The sequence below is a fragment of the Pleurodeles waltl genome, chromosome 3_1, assembly GCF_031143425.1.
Source record: "Pleurodeles waltl isolate 20211129_DDA chromosome 3_1, aPleWal1.hap1.20221129, whole genome shotgun sequence".
In the NCBI taxonomy this organism is placed as follows: domain Eukaryota; kingdom Metazoa; phylum Chordata; class Amphibia; order Caudata; family Salamandridae; genus Pleurodeles; species Pleurodeles waltl.
This window is the reverse complement of record NC_090440.1, coordinates 1,349,742,399-1,349,760,671: the sequence shown is the minus strand read 5'-3', so window position 1 is coordinate 1,349,760,671 and position 18,273 is coordinate 1,349,742,399. Positions and strand designations below refer to the sequence as shown.

Below are 18,273 nucleotides of genomic sequence, written 5' to 3'. Positions count from 1 at the left end.
CGAGGTTCCAGTGGCTAGAAGTTGAAGTACGGTTGCAGAGGATTCTGCTGGAATCGTGCAAGCTGAATCTGAGGACACACCCAAGTGAGAGACCCTAAATAGCCCTGAAAGGGAGACTGGTCACCTAGCCAGATGAGCACATATCAGGAGGGGGCCTCTGATGTCACCTGCCTGACCTGGCCACTTACATGCTCCCAGAGGTCCCTGCCAACCTTGGATTCAAGATGGCAGAACCTAGGGACCCTCTGGAGGAGCTCTGAGCACCACCTCTGGGGTGGTGATTGACAGGGAAGTGGTCACTCCCTTTTCCATTGTCCAGTTTCAGGCCAGAGCAGGGACTGGAGGTCCCTGTACTGGTGTAGACTGGTTTATGCACGGAGGGCACCAAATGTGCCCTTCAAAGCATACCAGTGGCTTGGGGAGGCTACCCCTCCCAAGCCATGTAACACCTATTTCCAAAGGAAGAGGGTGTTCAACCCCTCCCCCCCCAAAGGAAATCCTTTGTTCTGCATTCCTGAGCTTGAGCTGTTCAAGCAGCAGGAGGGCAGAAACCTGTCTGAGGGGTGGCAGCAGCTTGGGTTGCCTAGAAAACACTGGAAGACTGGTAGGAGCAATGCAGGGGGTTCCACAGAGGAGCCCCCAGAGTGCATGGAATCATATTTCCAATAGTGGCAACAGTATTGGGGTATGCTTCCGAAAAGTTTGATATCAAACATGCCTAGGTTCGGAGTTGCCATTATGTAGCTGCACATCGGTAGTGACCCATGTCCAGTACACGCATAAAATGGCATCCCCGTACTCACAAAGTCCATGAAAATGGCACTGGAGTTCGTGGGGACACCTCTGCTAGTGCAGGGGTGCCTTCACTTACAGGTACTTGCACCTTGTCCTCTGTGCTAGGAGGTCCTGCCATAGGGGTGACTTATAGTGACCTATGGTGAACAAGGCTGCCTGCACTTTTTCACGTAGGCTGCAATGGCAGGCCTGCAGAACACTTTGCATGGGCTCCCCATGGGTGGCATAATACAAGCTGAAGACCATGGGGAGCCCCTGATACCCCAATGCACCATATACTAGGGGTTTACATAGGGGTACCAGTATGCCAAATGTGGGGTGAAAATGGTACAAGGTACCAAGTTAGAAAGAAAAGAGCATAATCACTGGGGTCCTGGTTAGCAGGATCCCAGTGATCACAGTCAAAACACTGACAACAGGCAGAAAATGGGGGTAACCATACCGAGAAAGAGGGTACTTTCCTACAGCTACTACCCTACATACCTCCTAACCCCCTATATTCAGTGTTTAGCAGAGCCCCTGCACCAGAGAAGAAAATCCTGACGATCTAAGACGACCAAGGGCACTGAAGAGCTGCAAAAGCATAGGAGGAGAAAAGAAGCAGCTAACCTGGTACCAACCCCATGGGCCTGTCTGAATCCCTCGTTGAAAATCTGCACCAAAGTCGACTTGTCCTGCAGCTGTGTCTCCAGAAACCGGAGAGGACTGCCTTCCCTTGAAAAAGACTCAAGACCTCCCGAACCTGTTTTCCAGCAAACTCCAAATAAGGGACTCTGAAGCCTCCGGAACCACCAAACCCTGACACCTGAAGTCACCTCTGCATCTGCCATCTCTGAACCGAGCTGAAGTGGGCCACCGGTGCCAACAAGGTTCCCCAACTCTCCAGAGTCGAAGTCCACTGTGTTTCCACCCCTCCTGGACTCCCAGACGATGCCTGCAGCCTCTGCATACAGCCCCCCCTCTGCCGCAACCGCTTGATAAGGAAAACCCGACACCTGAAGACAAATCTGCACCCGTCGCCCCTGAGCCGTGGAGAAGAGGACAAAAGGTACCTACCTGTGCCAGAGCATCATGAGGCCTCAACACACGCTGTTGATTCAGCCCGACTGGCTTCCTGGCCAGAGCCTGTAGCCTATTTTCGCAGTGACCGATCTCAACTGAAACACACTGGGCACCCAACGCTGATTTGCACCCTTCCACCCCCATTGCCACTGGTGGTGTACTGCTGGTGCTGCCTTGGACCTTGCCCACTAGTCACCTTAACTCCTGGAGATTGGTCTTGTAAGTCGCTGTACTCTACCTGTTTGCAGAACTTGTTTTTCCTCCTTATAGGATAACAATGCAGAACTCCGAAATAGCACTGTGACCACTTTTTAAAGTGAAAATAATTCCTATTTAAAAAACGTATTTACCTGAATGATTTCTCGCTCACGCCTAAACATATATAGAGGTACTTGCTATTTTTATAAATTGGCATGGAGCTCCTTTTTGAGTCGTGTCTTATTTGTTGAATATTGTGTGTATTTGTGGATGACCCGTGGATCTGTGTTTAGCCTCAGGCTGCTCTACCACACTACTGCCAAATAAAGCACTTTGGGTTTGCATAACAAGCCCCTGTCCAGTCACAGGGGAACCCCTGGTCTCTTTACACGGTATTAACATACCACATAAAGAGTCAGCTTCCTAAAAGTAGGTAAGTACATTTTTGCTCTCTTTATTATACTGTTTATTTTCAAATACCAATTGTCTCTACATGTGTGGTGTCCCCCCAGTTGTCAACATGTTTCTACTTTTCTGTTTAATGGAAAGAAATGGCATACCAGCAAACTGCCCGCCCTGATAGGAGTTCTCAGATGTTTTTCAGTAGTGTGACTGAAATTACTGGGCACACAGAAGGGAATCTGAAACCGCAGCACATTCCAGCTGAAGATGTGAAACCTGCTTTGAATCTGGGCCCGGCCTATCGCCTCCAGAGCATGAAGTGTTTGTTAACAGTGGGTTGTGTGCTGACACTGGAAGGGCTGAAGGTTGCAATTAAGACGAAGAACAGTGCAATACCATTATACTAATTCATTGCACCACTCAGGTGATTACAAACTGCCATTCTAGTACCTTCAATGCTGTGAAAATGTTAACATGTTTTCCTCTATTCTGTTGCTGGTAAAGGGATTAGAACAAGCGTACAGTGCGTTACATTAAAAAACAAACAAACGCACAAAAGCTTTTTTTTTTTTTTGCACTAGAGAATGCTAGAACCCTACATTGTTCCTCAGTACATGTGGCAACCTGAGCCTTCTCCCCTCCCCAAGCTGATCTGTTCTCTCCGAAGCATTGACAGCCAACAGATTGGTCAGGCCAAATGATCACTGAAGAGAGGGAAGAATCCCAGACCAAACTATTTTCAATTTACTGAGCAAACAAGTTTTTATGGTAATTGCTTTGCCAGAAGCTGCGGCCATTATTATATTCATCCAGTTCATTTTTCAAAGAATTTTTGCATTGTCTATGTGGACTTGCACATTATCACTTCAGCAATTTGTTCATGAAAACAATAAAACGTCTTGTAAATAAATCTGCATTAGTGCACTGATATACTCTATGTCTGGCAGTGTATGAAACTCTCACTGCCTTTATCCTTAACACCAGGGCTCTTGATCATGGCCCGTTATAAATACTTCTTATAACGACCACTATTGAGAGCTTTGGGGTTGTGCCTAAGGGCATAACTGGAGTGCCTGCCTGATCGCCCCGCCAGTTGCAAAAGCAATAAGCCGCCACTGTGGCATAGGTGGTTATGATTTGACCATTTCATCTGCTGCGTCTGTTCTGCCAGTTATCTACTGTCTCTCCCAGTTGTGGAAGACCCTCTTATTTAATCTTCCAGTTCAAATAGTTCCTTTTCCATCTCTTCCTCCAGTTCTAGTTCTTGTTTCTATGCTTCAGCATGTTTATTTGAACGGAATCTTGTATCCCTGAAATTAATCCTCTAATTATGTTTTTTTCCTTTATTAGGGCTTTGAAATCCAGAGGCGGCCGGCAGCTTTAGGAGGGAGGGGGGCGGGCGGGATACACACACATTCTTTCACACACAGACACGCACGCACATCAACAGCACTCATACCATTCAAACATGCACGCACGCACCAGTCATTTTAAAAGATCGCACACACTCATTCTTACACACACCCACACACACACACACGCACACCCATTAACACTCAAACATGCACGCGTGCACCAGTCATTCAATTTAAATCACACACACACACACACACTTACCTTCAGCCTCCAGGTCCTAGGAGGGTTGGAACTGCTGCCTTCCCTCATTGGCTGACCTTAGGTCAGCCAATGAGGGAAGGCAGCAGTCCCAGCCTCGTCACAGAGTGCGATGGGGTCAGTGAGACTGCTGACCCCACTCCACTCTGTGAGGAAGTGTCACTGATTGACACATGCCCTGGGCACTTCAGGGCTTAAACCTGAAACGCCCAGGGAGAGTGTCAATTGGTGACGCTTTCCTCGTCACCCAGGGGAGGGCCTCGAGGCACCTTTGCTGAGCCGAGGAGGTCACGCCCATAGGAGCTGTGACCTCCTCAGCCCAACAAAGTTCAGCTCAGGCAGCCAGGAGTGTGCGCAAATCGCGCATGTCTGCTTCTGGCTGCCTGAGCTGAACATGGAGAGTGTTTGTTCAGCCTGACAGACACTCTTCATGAGGGGCAAAAGGTGGGGGGGTGGCCCCTCCGCCCTCAAGGACGGGCCGCCACTGTTGAAATCTGTCTTAAGAATCTTCCTTTTTCGCTCTACCTCAAGCGATTTTCTTTCGCCAGCAAATTCAGTATCTTCTCTTTATTTCAACGTGAATGTTGAAAGGTGCCAAAGTAGAGTCTGGTTGCTTCAGTGACCTTTAGCGTCGATGCAGAGTAGTTTTACATTTATGTTTTGGGGCTGGCCTTCGTGGGCGTCGTCAAGCTGCTTTTTGCTGACTCCCTCCCATGCCTTTGATTCTCTCTGAAGGTCGAAGCAGGTTTGAGGGTTTGCTTTCAGAGGAACCCCTTGTCTTAGACCCGTTTGGCTCTTCTGGGCTTCAGCATGCCCTCCAGTGTCAATAATTTTGAGGGTATGACTGCAAAACATACTTTTTTTTTTTTTTAAATATGAAAGGCTTTGGAAATTTTACCCGTCATGGGAGCAGAAATGTTAGTGAAATATCTGGGAGAGCATTGTCCACACTTAATGAGGGTTGAGAGAACAGGTGGCCCAGTGAAACTTACATGTCCTCTCCCCCTGACATTGTATATAAGGTGGGCCGCTCCTCAAATGAATGACAAACTGACCAGGCCCTCGGCTGCACTGCAGACTGAGAATATGACAGAATGGGAGCAGTCATCTGCTCTGCACCCGATAGCTTGGGGGGGGGGGGGGGGGGGAAGAGGTTAAACAGTGCACTTCTATGGTGCACGGTTTATCATCAGGCATTTTCAGGAAGAAGCCTGGTACTTTACCTACTCCTTTAAGTATGACTAGACAGGGAGCTCTGTTCCTCAGCGGAGTGACTTTGGTTTCCTGATACAGTGGGGTTGCTAGTGTATGACCTGACCTCGGTTTTTTGGCCAACATTCTTTCCGGTTATATGGGTTGCCAATCCTAAAATACATAAGCCACTCAGGGAAATCAAGAGCCTTCTCTTCCTCAAGTCAGCAACCCTCAAGCCCAAAGCACCTGAGCTAACCAAGACCAGCTGAACAGAGGAAGACTGATATCAAGAGGGCGCATTCTACCCTATCCCCCAAGTTGGCTAATACAGCGGCATCCTCCAAAAACCAGTGTCCAGCTCTCCCGAGCCCCAGTGCACCCGCTTCGCAACCTCTGAATAACAGTGCACTCCAGTGTCCGAATGCAGTCTGAGTCTCTGCTTACAATCCACACCCAGGCACTCAGGCCGCCAGCCAACCAGCAAGTCACAGCAAGACCCAGCCACCAACCCCTAACACAGCAGTGCGATGCCCATAGCCAAGCAGAGTCGATTCCACGGCAGTGGACCTACTCAGCACCACCAGCTGGTCCCTGATAGCGCAGCCCTCCATCACCCCCCCTCCCCAACCACAGGGACACCCGTCCAACCCTCCCTCGCAAACACGATGGGAGAGGAGGGTGCCACCAACAATCCCACATGTGGGGAAGCATACTAAAGGGCTACACCTACTGCTGCGAGGAGGAGGCAGGGACAACGATCCAGCTGCTGCACAAGCATCAGGCTGCTTCCATGAACTCTGCAAGGAAAGATTCAATTCTGCTGCAAGGCCTCCTATGTCCCTTTGCAGCTGCGACACCTGGGTGTCGGGTGTCAATGCCTGGGGTCGTGGCAGAACCGGGATATTGGTAGTAGAGCCTCCGGACAGTCCTCAGAGAGCTGCCGCACCAAGGGCCACGCCCCTCAATCCGCACTCTGAGTTCGATTCCCCGCACTGCGCTCCATAATCCAATCGCTCACACTCGTGCTCGCAGAAATGACAGCGGTCAATTTAGCCATATCAACCCAGATTTCAATTTAATGTATTCTGATATATCGTCCCCCAGGCAAAACTTCATAATTTATTGCTTTCTTTTCAGAATCAATCACTGCATGAATGTCTTAAAACAATAAACCTATAATACTGGGAGATTGCAATATTCACATCAATACTTCCCAGGATAAAGAAGGGAACCAAGTCCTGCATTTGCTAGACTGCCTGAACTTTGATTGCCTTCAAACAGGGCCCATGTTTCAAGCATATCACAGGTTGGACTTCATTTTCATTTTACAGGTAAGCTCCAAACTACATGAGGTTAGCATGCTTACCTGTCGGGTCACATTTTGGTGTCCTTAGACATATTAATCAATCATCATGCTAAAAATAATGGTATTATCTTGGACATTGTACGGAGGGGTGGAAAAATCTGGACCCTGGCACCTGGGCTAGCTCACTGAGGGAATACTGCCCATCGCTCAAACAAGATGATACTAATACACAAAGGTTATTGACAAGTGAATAATGAATTCTTTAGACAGTTAGTTCCACTCGAAAGAAGGAGGATGGAGGCCCAAATGGTTATCTCCATAAGAGCCCTCGTTCAACCACGAGCACCTATAGCAAACCTGTAAAAAGCCTGAAAGACAATGGAGAAATTATTATCTTCCAGCCAACAAACAGCATCGCCCCCCGCAGCACCTGCACAACTATGAAAATAAAACGACAACCTATGTTTATTATTGTTTTATTTTTAAAGGGGCGGGGCCATGGGGGGATGACAACCATGGAGGGGAGTGGTGTGCACTCCCCAAGTAGTGTGCATGTGTGTTTGGCCAGTCGTTTCAGGACGGCTGTAAGGAAATGGCTCCTTGTTGCAGTTACCCCCCACTTTTTGCCTGATACTGACTTGACTGAGAAGTGTGCTGGGACCCTGCTAACCAGGCCCCAGCACAAGTGTTCTTTCACCTAAAATGTACCATTGTTTCCACAATTGGCACACCCCTGGCACTCAGATAAGTCCCTTGTAAAAGGTACCAGTGGTACCAAGGGCCCTGTGACCAGGGAAGGTCCCTAAGGGCTGCAGCATATGTTGTGCCACCATAAGGGACCCCTCACCTAACACATGCACACTGCCATTGCAGATTGTGTGTGTTGGTGGGGAGAAAAAAGGCAAAGTCGACATGGCATCCCCCTCAGGATGCAATGCACACAAAATACTGCCTGTGGCATAGGTAAGTCACCCCTCTAGCAGGCCTTACAGCCCTAAGTCAGGGTGCACTATACCACAGGTGAGGGCATAGCTGCATGAGCAATATGCCCCTACAGTGTCTAAGTCTATTCTTAGACGTTGTAAGTACAGTTGTGGCCATATTAAGTATATGGTCTGGGAGTTTGTCAAAAACGAACTCCACAGCTCCATAATGGCTACACTGAATACTGGGAAGTTTGGTATGAAACTTCTCAGAATAATACACCCACACTGATTCCAGTGTTGGATTTATTAAAACATGCACACAGAGGGCATCTTAGAGATGCCCCCTGTATTTTACGCAGTTGTTCAGTGCAGGACTGACTGGTCTGTGCCAGCCTGCTGCTGAGAGTCGAGTTTCTGACCCCATGTGGTGAGGGCCTTTGTGCTCTCGGAGGACAGAAACAAAAGCCTGCTCTGGGTGGAGGTGCTTCACACCTCCCCCCTGCAGGAACTGTAACACCTAGCAGTGAGCCTCAAAGGCTCAGGCTTAGTGTTACAATGCCCCAGGGCACTCCAGCTAGTGGAGATGCCCGCCCCACCCTGGACACAGCCCCCACTTTTGGCGGCAAGTCCAGGGGAGATAATGAGAAAAACAAGGAGGAGTCACCCACCAGTCAGGACAGCCCCTAAGGTGTCCTGAGCTGAGGTGACCCCTGCCTTTAGAAATCCTCCAGCTTGATTTTGGAGGATTCCCCAATAGGATTAGGGATGTGCCCCCCTCCCCACAGGGAGGAGGCAGAAAGAGGGTGTAGCCACCCTCAAGGACAGTAGCCATTGGCTATTGCCCTCCCAGACCTGAAAACACCCCTAAATTCAGTATTTAGGGGCACCCCAGAACCTAGGAAACGAGATTCCTGCAACCTGAAGATGAAGGAGGACTGCTGAACTGAAAACCTGCAGAGAAGACGGAGACACCAACTGCTTTGGCCCCAGCCCTACCGGCCTGTCTCCCCACTTCAAGAAAAACTGCAACAGTGACGCATCCCCCAGGGTCCAGCGACCTCTGAAGCCTCAGAGGACTACCCTGCATCTAAAAGGACCAAGAAACTCCTGAGAACAGCGGCCTTGTTCAACAAACCTGCAACTTTGCAACAAAGAAGCAACTTTTAAAGACCACACGTTTCCCGCCGGAAGCGTGAGACTTTCCACTCTGCACCCGACGCCCCCGGCTCGACCTGCGGAAAACTAACTCTACAGGGAGGACTCCCCGGCGACTGCGAGCCAGTGAGTAGCCAGAGTTGACCCCCCTGACCCCCCACAGCGACACCTGCAGAGGGAATCCAGAGGCTCCCCGTGACCACGACTGCCTGCTTCAAGGAACCCAATATGCCTGGAAAACACACTGCACACGCAGCCCCCAGGACCTGAAGGAACCGAACTCCAGTGCAGGAGCGACCCTCATGCGACCCTCTTCCTAGCATAGGTGGTGGCTACCCCGAGGAGCCCCCGTGCCTGCATCGCTGAAGAGACCCCCGGGTCTCCGCATTGAATCCTATTGAAAACCCGACGCCTGTTTGCACTCTGCACCCGGCCGCCCCTATGCCACTGAGGGTGTACATTCTGTGCCTGCTTGTGTGTCCCCCGGTGCCCTACACAACCCCCCTGGTCTGCCCTCCGAAGTCGTGGGTACTTACCTGCTGGCAGACTGGAACCAGGGCACCCCTATTTCCATTGAAGCCTATGTGTTTTGGACACCACTTTGACCTCTGCACTTGACCGGCCCTGAGCTGCTGGTGTGGTAACTTTGGGGTTACCTTGAACCCCCAACAGTGGGCTACCTTGGACCCAACTTTGAACCCTGTAAGTGTTTTACTTACATGTGAACTTAACAATTACTTACCTCCCCCAGGAACTGTTGATTTTTGCACCAAGTGCCCACTTTTATAATAGCTTATTGCAATTTGTGCCAAAACTGTACATGCTATTGTGATGATTCAAAGTTCCTAAGATACCTGAGTGAAATACCTTTCATTTAAAGTATTGTTTGTAAATCTTGAACCTGTGGTTCTTAAATTAAACTAAGAAAAGATATTTTTCTATATAAAAACCTATTGGCCTGGAATTGTCTTTGAGTGTGTGTTCCTTATTTATTGCCTGTGTGTGTACAACAAATGCTTAACACTACCCTCTGATAAGCCTACTGCTCGACCACACTACCACAAAATAGAGCATTAGAATTATCTATTTTTGCCACTATCTTACCTCTAAGGGGAACCCTTGTACTTTGTGCATGCTATTTCTTACTTTGAAATAGTACATACAGAGCCAACTTCCTACAACGGCCAAACACACATGCGCGCTGAGCTCTCTCCAACCTGGCAATGTGATGCCGGGTTGGAGACAGCAGGCACAGGCTCCCGGTATGTCTGGGAGCGCCAAGCCAGCTGGGAGCCTGTGTCTGCCTTCAGTGCCATAGAGGCCTGAAGAGCAGCAGTGAGAAGGTAAGATTATTTAGAATTTTTTACTGTCCCCCACCTCCCCCCTCCACGTCACTTTGCCCCGTCGCCAATCGCAACTGGTAAAGAAGTTAAAAGATTTCTTGAAAAAGAAAATCGGAACCTCTAGAAAGCCTGCGAGAGACTGATTTTATACAATTATGGCGGCTACAGCCGTAAAGGAAAATCTGACCATTCCCACACAGGCACAATGCAACAAATTCCAGTTTTTCTGGCCCAAACTTTTTACCCTAGTGAGGCAACTTCCCAGCCAGTCCACAAGTGATATCTTGCCAGACCCACCTTTGGAGATATCCTTATGTATTTTTTTTGCTTTTTTTATATGGTTGGCGAGAAGGAAGTGGATAGTATTTCCTCTGCCATGTCATCAACACCAATTAACAAGACACCCATTCAGCAATTAAAGGTGGTGAAGCATTTTTTAGCTCCCTCACTCACATCTCTATGAAATTATTCGCTCAAAGCATGCCTTTCAGTTGGAAGGTGGCCAAGGTCACAATTTTACTACCAAGGTTTGGAATGCCTTCCATCTAAGTAAGACATTCGCTGCCACAGAAATCTTCTGGTTTTCAGGAAGAGGATTAAAACTGTTCACTCACCCAGGCTATTAGTCTCGGCTGGGTTTGAGTATTTGCTGTAAGATAATCATCTGGGTTTCTCTTGTAGAGCTCTGTGGTATATGATCCCACTATTCACCTCGTAATTCTAGTGCCAAGACACTTCTATGGAAGTAACTGTTTTTGAGGATAATATATGTATATAAATATATATTTGTATATATATTAAATCAAGACATACAACCTCTACAAATTAATCCTATTCGAACAGTTTGTGCCCTCATACCTAAAGGTGCTCTGAAGAAAGGAAACAATCCAATTCAACTCGGTTAATGGAGATCATCACACCGACCTCTACAAAGAAATACATAACATTTCCATCTTCTAACAAACTGTCACATCTGCTAGACATGGCTGCTATGGATCTAATTCTCTGCAACTGTAGCACATGTGCACTACAATCAACAGCCAGATGCTGCCACAACTGATGTCTTCAAACAAAGTGTACCAACCAGAGTATCATTTAAAAATGACCCCATTAGTGTGTACTTGGCATAAGTGAAAAAACATGTTGCTTATTTGTAGCAGTAGTTCGCCAGCCTTAGTATCTTTCATTGATTCACATGCTTGCATCATCCCCCTGATTGTTGAGCTATGAGTCCAAATGTAGACACAGTGAGCAGTGCAATGTCAAACATACACTGGAAAGCTTTAACATGGTCACATTATTATTAGCCAAGTAACATCATTTTAAAATAATCACACTTCAACCAATCAGCAGCAATCTCACAGAACACTCTGCCCAGAGGCCATCAAACCTCAAATTTATTTACCCAAGTGTGAGAGGGTAATAAATAGGTGAACTCGAATTGGGGAGAAGGGTGTATTGTATGTGAAATCTATGACACATACCAAGACTGGAGAACTTCATTTATAGGTAACATTGTTCTTGTTCAGTATCAGATCTTGCACAGATTTCACATGCTTGAATAAGAGTACCAAGCAGTAAATCCACGTTCAGCATCTCAAAGTGGATGGACGGAATTAACTGAAAAAAGGGCTCACCTCAATGAAAGATGATGCAGTACTGCCTATCCCACTGCAGCATCTCTCTACACTAATGAGCCCAGGCACTAGCACGGAGTAAACGTGTGCCTGTTGGTTCAGGTAGTAGCCCTACAAATGTCCTTAATAGGCACTCTTCTGAACAGGGCAGTTGATGTGGACATACTTCTTATAGCATGTGCTGTAAAAGGAGGCCAGCTTTATTATGTCAGTACAGTATGGTGCAGAGCCAAGCGAGTTATACTTTGCTTTGATAGAAATTTCCCTTTTCTGAGAGGACCAAGAGCTACAAAGAAATTGATCAGACTTTTTGTGTTAAGTCCTGTCTAGATAGAATCTTAGATATCTTCTCCCATCCAGGGTATGAAGTGTACTTTCCGCTGCACTAGCTTTCAAAGTGCTGAAGGCACTTTGAGGATAAAATTAGGATTTGTCATGAAGCAGGCTATAATCATGAAATTTGCAAGTAGGTTTCCTTCATTGTAAATACTGGAATGCTGGATGTAGCTCTGTGAACCAATATTACCTGGGTCACCCCCTGAGGTGATCAGAATTAGGCGGCATGGTTCTCTCAATGAGTGCCAGGAGAAAGAAATGTAGACAAAAGTCCAGGACCATGCTACTGAAAACACATTCCGCCATAACGCTGGGAGAGCTTACATACTGGTTTAATATTCACACTTTTGGTTAAAAACAAACAGGTCTGGATTTGATCTGCTCCAGCGATACATTTGTTTTTGCTCAGCTGAGTTTGGTGTTAAATCCCAGTTGTGGTATTCTTTTGATATCCTGTTGATAGTGTTCCCCAAAGCACTGTTAACTCCTGGAAGTTTGACTTTAATTGAATGTGGCGTGAAACGACTCAATTCCTGATCTTTTGTGCTTCTTCAGATAGGGAGCAAGTTAGTGTTTCTCCTTGTTTAATGATTTCTATGAAATGTCAACGCTGCATTGTCCGCTCACATCAGCACTGAACTCCAAGTGATCCTTGGGCAAAATGATTTGGAGACTAATGCTATGGCCCTTAAACTCTAGCACACTCACAAACGTGTATGTTGTTCGCCTCAGGCAAGCTTTGGTCGAGGTTTCCGAACCTGCAAATGAATTTCTGGTGACAAGCCAATCGTCAAGATCTGTAAATATCTGGCACCCTTTCTTTCTGAGACAAGCAGCAATGAGGCTATGTACTCTGTAAATACTCTCTGGCTGATTTAAGGACAAATGCGAGGACACCGAATTGATGGTGGCGACGGACACTTTGAATTTCAAATTTTGATGATTGGTTGAATGAGCATATGCATCTTGTGGTTTAGTGTGAGCATGTGACCCCTCTTTCAAGGAGCTGAAGAATTTCTTCTAAAGTTACCATGCAAAATGTTTGCTTCTTGTTAAATTTTTAATTGATGTAGATTTAAATTGGGCCTCCATTCGACCGATTTCTTTTTGATGAGAAAAAAGGGTCAATAGAACCCTACAATTTGCTGGGAGCTGGGGACCATTTTTATTCCTCTCTACTTTAACACTAATGAGATCTCTGCTAGTAACACAGAAAGATGTTGATTTTTTATTTTTTTTTGGATGGGAGTGTAGGTGTCGGTTTCCGGACAAACTCTATAATATGCAAATTGGGGGGGCGATCCATAACTCAGTGGTCTGACGTTATCTTCTCCACTGTTTGCTTTCTGGTGACGGTCATGGAATCTCAAGACAGTCCTGTACTGAGGAGGATCTCTTATTTCAGTCACTGACGCTTGATGAGTCTTCGTCTTTAGATTGCCTGCTGCCTCCTAATTGAGGAGCCTTTTTCTTGTAGAATGCTGGAGACAAAGCTCTGTATGGAGGGGGTATACTGTTGGATTGTTGAGGCAAATTATATGGCTGGAATCTGTATGATGGAAATCCGCCTCTACATGAGTACCCCTCAAAAGGGCTGGAGCAGTCACTGTCTTAAGACTCCTACGGATCCTGCTGTGTCTGTATCGTATTGAATACATTGTGGAGCCTAAATGTGGTTACCAAATAATAGATTCACCATCATACGGCACAGCACTTCCAGTACAAAAGTGGTGGCCTACCCATCCTTGCCTAGGCAGCACAGCTGCACGGCTATCTGCCTGAATTCAGTGGTGGAAGTGTCCATGGACATATCTGTTATGGTTGAAGATGTTCTTTCTCCTTCAAGAAGAATTACTGATTGGCTGATTTATGTAGCATAAGCAGCTACTTCAGGAAAGAAGTGTGCTGGTGAAGGAAAGGTACCTAGCATCAGTTACAGACCCGGCCATCCTCAAGGTACTAGATGTTATTTGTAAATAAAAAGTTGTGAAAACATTCAGGTTAGGTTGACCACAAAGATGATGGTAGAGGGTTCCAGGCTTTTGCCATCACCACCTCTAAGTAGTCCTCTCTGCTCTAGCTTTCTTGAATTCAGGAACTTTTACCAGACAGCAAGTTCTGAGCTAACAGTATGGGGGGGCTGATACTAGAAGAACAGCAAGGTCATGCAGGTATTATTCTCATAGTTGTAAACTGTTTTATGACAGAGCGCTTTGGAATGACATCTTCTGTTACCAAGGAGCCAATGCAACTTTATGAGCTCATCTGGCGATAGATGATAAGACCATTCTAGCTGCCACATGTTGGAACACCTTCACTCTGTGCAAGAGGTTCTTATGTAGTCCTTGATAGAACAAGCATTTTTATCAGATCTTTCCTTGCAGACATAGGAAAGAATTGATTACTTTTCTGATGATGGCCAGTAAATGAAAGACTGTGGAAACAGTCTTGATATGATCCACAAAGAATAAATCGGAATCACCTGTCACTCTCAAATTGTGAACCTAGTATACAGGGTAGAGCATAGCTTTTACTTCATTTTTTTAAATAGTCTGGTAAAAGTTATAAATACGGTGCAATATCTGACCACATCTGCCGAATCGTAGTGGGACAGGATTGCTTCTGTGTTGGAAACCCTAATCAAAGTCACCTCTGTCGCTTAGAAACAGTTCATGGTGTTAACAAGTCACCTGCCCTCTATCCGGTGGTGGACAGCATGGCAAAAATTGATTACAGCCACTCTGGGCAGACTGAAGGACCTCAGACTCTAACCTATGATCACAATTAAGCTTGTGTATCTTTAGGTGGTTTGTACCACTTGTCAAGTATGGGAACAGCATCAGCTACAATAGCTGAATTTGTCATAACCTTAAACCCCTCAGACCAGACATGTTTAATGACTGAAATTATTAACATCTTTCCATGAAGGCACTGTGAAGTCATATAGAAAGCAATTGGTTTCCTTTGAAGGAATTAGAAGGTTGAATCTTTGATGCCCCTCAAGTTATGGAAACTTGCTATATCATCAGAGGGGGAGTCTCCTCGGAGAGGAGTTGAATCCCCAATTTTTGCAACCACACAGTCATACTATTCAGGTCCAGTATACTGCAGCATATCATCTTGAACTTCCCTCCCTTTTGGGCATCACACCTGTGTAGGCATCATCACCACAAGCCAGAGTATTAGGCTGTGATGGCATTGGAGAGTGTAGTGGCTGAGACACTGATGGACTGATTGAGCAGTAAATGCACAAGCATGCTTAGAGTAGTAACACAACTTTGTGGTCTTAAGTGAGGCAGTGAAGACTGAGGATGACTTGGTTGATCATTAGCTGCATATTCCAGAAATCCTCTGTAATAGTCGGCCGGCGTGAGTCTGAGGACCTTAACCAAGTTAATTGGTGCGTGTATAATTACTGATCTGAGTCTTCAGTGTCCTCATCACATATGTCTCTATTCTGCCAATCTTCTTGATGTTCAGCAAACGGTAACTTCTTCCGGTTTTTGTCACTGTTGAGATTGGAACACATTAGCTTTGTCATTATTACTCACGAGCGTTGTGCTATCTGACCTTGAGTTGCATGGAAATGTATGCTGACCCAAAAAGTTATTTTATGGGCAGGGTTGGCTTGGAGAAGGCGGTCGTTGACTGGATCATCGAAGAGGTAGACTTTCAACAAGGTGGCTGCCTAGGTCATTGGTGAGGTTATGGTCATTGTTGTGACCAAGACCGTGAAGGTCGAAACGCGTAGGTGTTAGGTGGTGGGATGTTTCGTTATTGAAAATAAAAGTGGATTCATCACAATCCTGTGAGTGCGGCATCTTTAACCTAAGTGTTAAACTGGTGTAATGATTTACGGGAATAGGTCCTTCCTGGATGCCGGCACCAACGAGTAGAGCGCGCCTCCTTTTGTGGATCTGTTTGAGCTTAATGGACTTCAACTATGTAGTCTTGGTTGTTGCAGATGTCAACAAACCAGCTGTCAGTGGTGGCAGGCCTGAGGACTTTTTAGATGGGGCAATTTTTGCTGACTGTGCTATCGTCAAAAATGTTTTCATTTCAATTGATTATGCCACTGGCAACAATTTAATTTCCTCCAGTTCCACATACATTTTTATAGGGTGGTGGTGGCTCAGAAGTCTTTGAGGCAATTCTTTTAGTCAAGGCGACCCCCTGAGGACACAGACTTATCAGCGTATTTCCTAATAAGTTTTTAGAAGTTCTTTGGAAGAAAAAGGTATTGCCTTAAGAAGTAGCTTTGGGAGAGCCACTTCCAGAGAACAAGCACTTTTACTGGCCTTTTTAGAGGTTCTTAAGAAAACATCAGTCCTCATCTGACAAAAGAACAACTCGTAGATTTAAATTTTGTCCTGGATGGTTTTGCGGAAAATACGAGACAGGTCTTACAGACCTTAACCTTGTGTATATTATAGAGGTATAAATGTACTCCTTATGTGGATCTTCACAATGAAGCCTATTTGTTACCCCAAGTTCAACAGGGCCTCAAATTCCACTTTTGGAGGTGTCAGACACTTAGTTCATTCCAGATGTAAAATCTACAGCAATGACTAATTATCTCTAAAAAAAAAAAATCACTCAAGTAGGTCAAATGGTCAATTACCTGAAGAAAACAGTAGAGCTCATGGGACTTTCTTCACACACTATGTGCAGTAAAAATCTGAGGTCTGGTGACCTAAAGGGGTATTGCTGTTCTACAAGCTTGCTTCTCATAAGATGAAGTTTGGTTCTTTTGAAATGAATAGGATGATACTGTGACCATGTAAAAGCTTTCCACGTTATGTTGAAAATGACACTGCTCTACATCTACCCTGAGACTCCTAGCTCAACGACAGGGATACGTCAAGCATGTTAATCTATGAAAAATCCAATACTGATGAAAATACCCTTACATTTGAGCTATTAAGATTGATGATGAAATCCAAGACTGCAAAGTGACCAACTGACAATCAGCACAATGCCATTCATGGTTGTGTAACCAACACAAGATGGTATGGTTCGAATTTAGCTTATTACGTGAAAATCCAAACATGACGCGTTGGAGTCAAGTAAAGTAACCTAACAAACATCTGATCAGAGTCACTCTAAGATCAATAACAATGGGAAAGTAAGCAATTCATTCATAGAGCGTCTTAACTAAATTCTGCTACGTTCCGACTTGGGTATTGTAAATCAGAAATGTTGGCTTATCAGCTGCCTTGTGTTAACCAATCAAGTACCCAGAGCCCTTGTCTTAGCATGTCGACACTTGGCAGTAGGGACACATGAAAATAAGGAATGCTTACATCTCTAATCAGTGTGTAAGGCTGGTAGGTGACAAAGCATACAAGTGTGATTAATGGAAAAAATAGTAGAAGACTGGTACAGAAAGTCAAGTGGATGGAGAAACAAGGTCGGAAAGAACTATGGAACTTTAAGAGAAAAGGAGCAAGAGACAATAGGAAAGTATACTTTAGTTTACAGGAAGCAACATGATGAGAAACGGGCAGAAATATGGTGGTAAGGTAAAGGATGTGACCAGTGGGAGTTATCAATCGATTTTTGTCACCTTTAAACATTAGTATACATTTCAGACACCTGCAAATAGTGTTTCATTTTGGCACAGGTGCTCTTATAACATCTACTCTACACTAGAAAAAGCTACCCCTCTCCATGTCTGTTTGCTAACACATGATATCTCTTGTTCTCAAGTAGTCATTGACAAAGCAGCAGCCACATTTTGTGTGCAAAAAAACTCATCAAGATCGACTCACTCTGACCACATATAAGTAAGTCTAGCTGTGGGCACCAGGGTAAACTTCTGGACCCTAAAACCTGAACAGTTAAACATACCTATCAAAAGCACATTACTCCATGAATCCGAGGAAACCAGTTTTCAAAAGATGCCCTTCGCCACCATTTGCACAAAGTTATACCACCCGTCCCTTAGAAAACCTGAAAGTGCACCTCTTCAAACCAAACTACTTTCATAAATTTAATCACAAAGCATCCAGGAGATAATTCCTTTACAAGTCTCACTCATGAATTCACTTACTGAGCTACTTTTTTTCAGAAGGCTTTGAGAAAGAAGTAAAAGGCATCTTACCGTATGGCTGGACTAGAAGGTCTTATGGCATCTGCAGTCGGTCCCACTGGGACCGAAGGCACCACAGGCCTGGATGATGGACACATGTATTCTGTATCCTCATCACTATCTGAATGGTCTCCAGCCTGCAGCTGTGGCACTGGAAGTGGCCTGAGCAGAAAGAGAAGGTGGTGTTGGTAACAACACAGACAGTCAGGATGAA

General features: G+C 45.7%; 1 protein-coding gene across 3 annotated transcripts in view; it reads right to left on the bottom strand.

The window, feature by feature from the left end:
* The window catches only part of CBL (Cbl proto-oncogene), a 404,076-nt gene that overhangs the window by 40,106 nt on the left and 345,697 nt on the right, over positions 1 to 18,273 (bottom strand). For 2 of the 3 annotated variants that reach the window (XM_069224840.1, XM_069224842.1), the window contains one exon: positions 18,072 to 18,221. The exons of the other annotated variant lie outside the window; for it this stretch is intronic. In XM_069224840.1, coding sequence (XP_069080941.1) covers positions 18,072 to 18,221 — 150 coding nt within the window. The remainder of the gene's footprint in view (positions 1 to 18,071; positions 18,222 to 18,273) is intronic. 3 annotated transcript variants of the gene reach the window in all.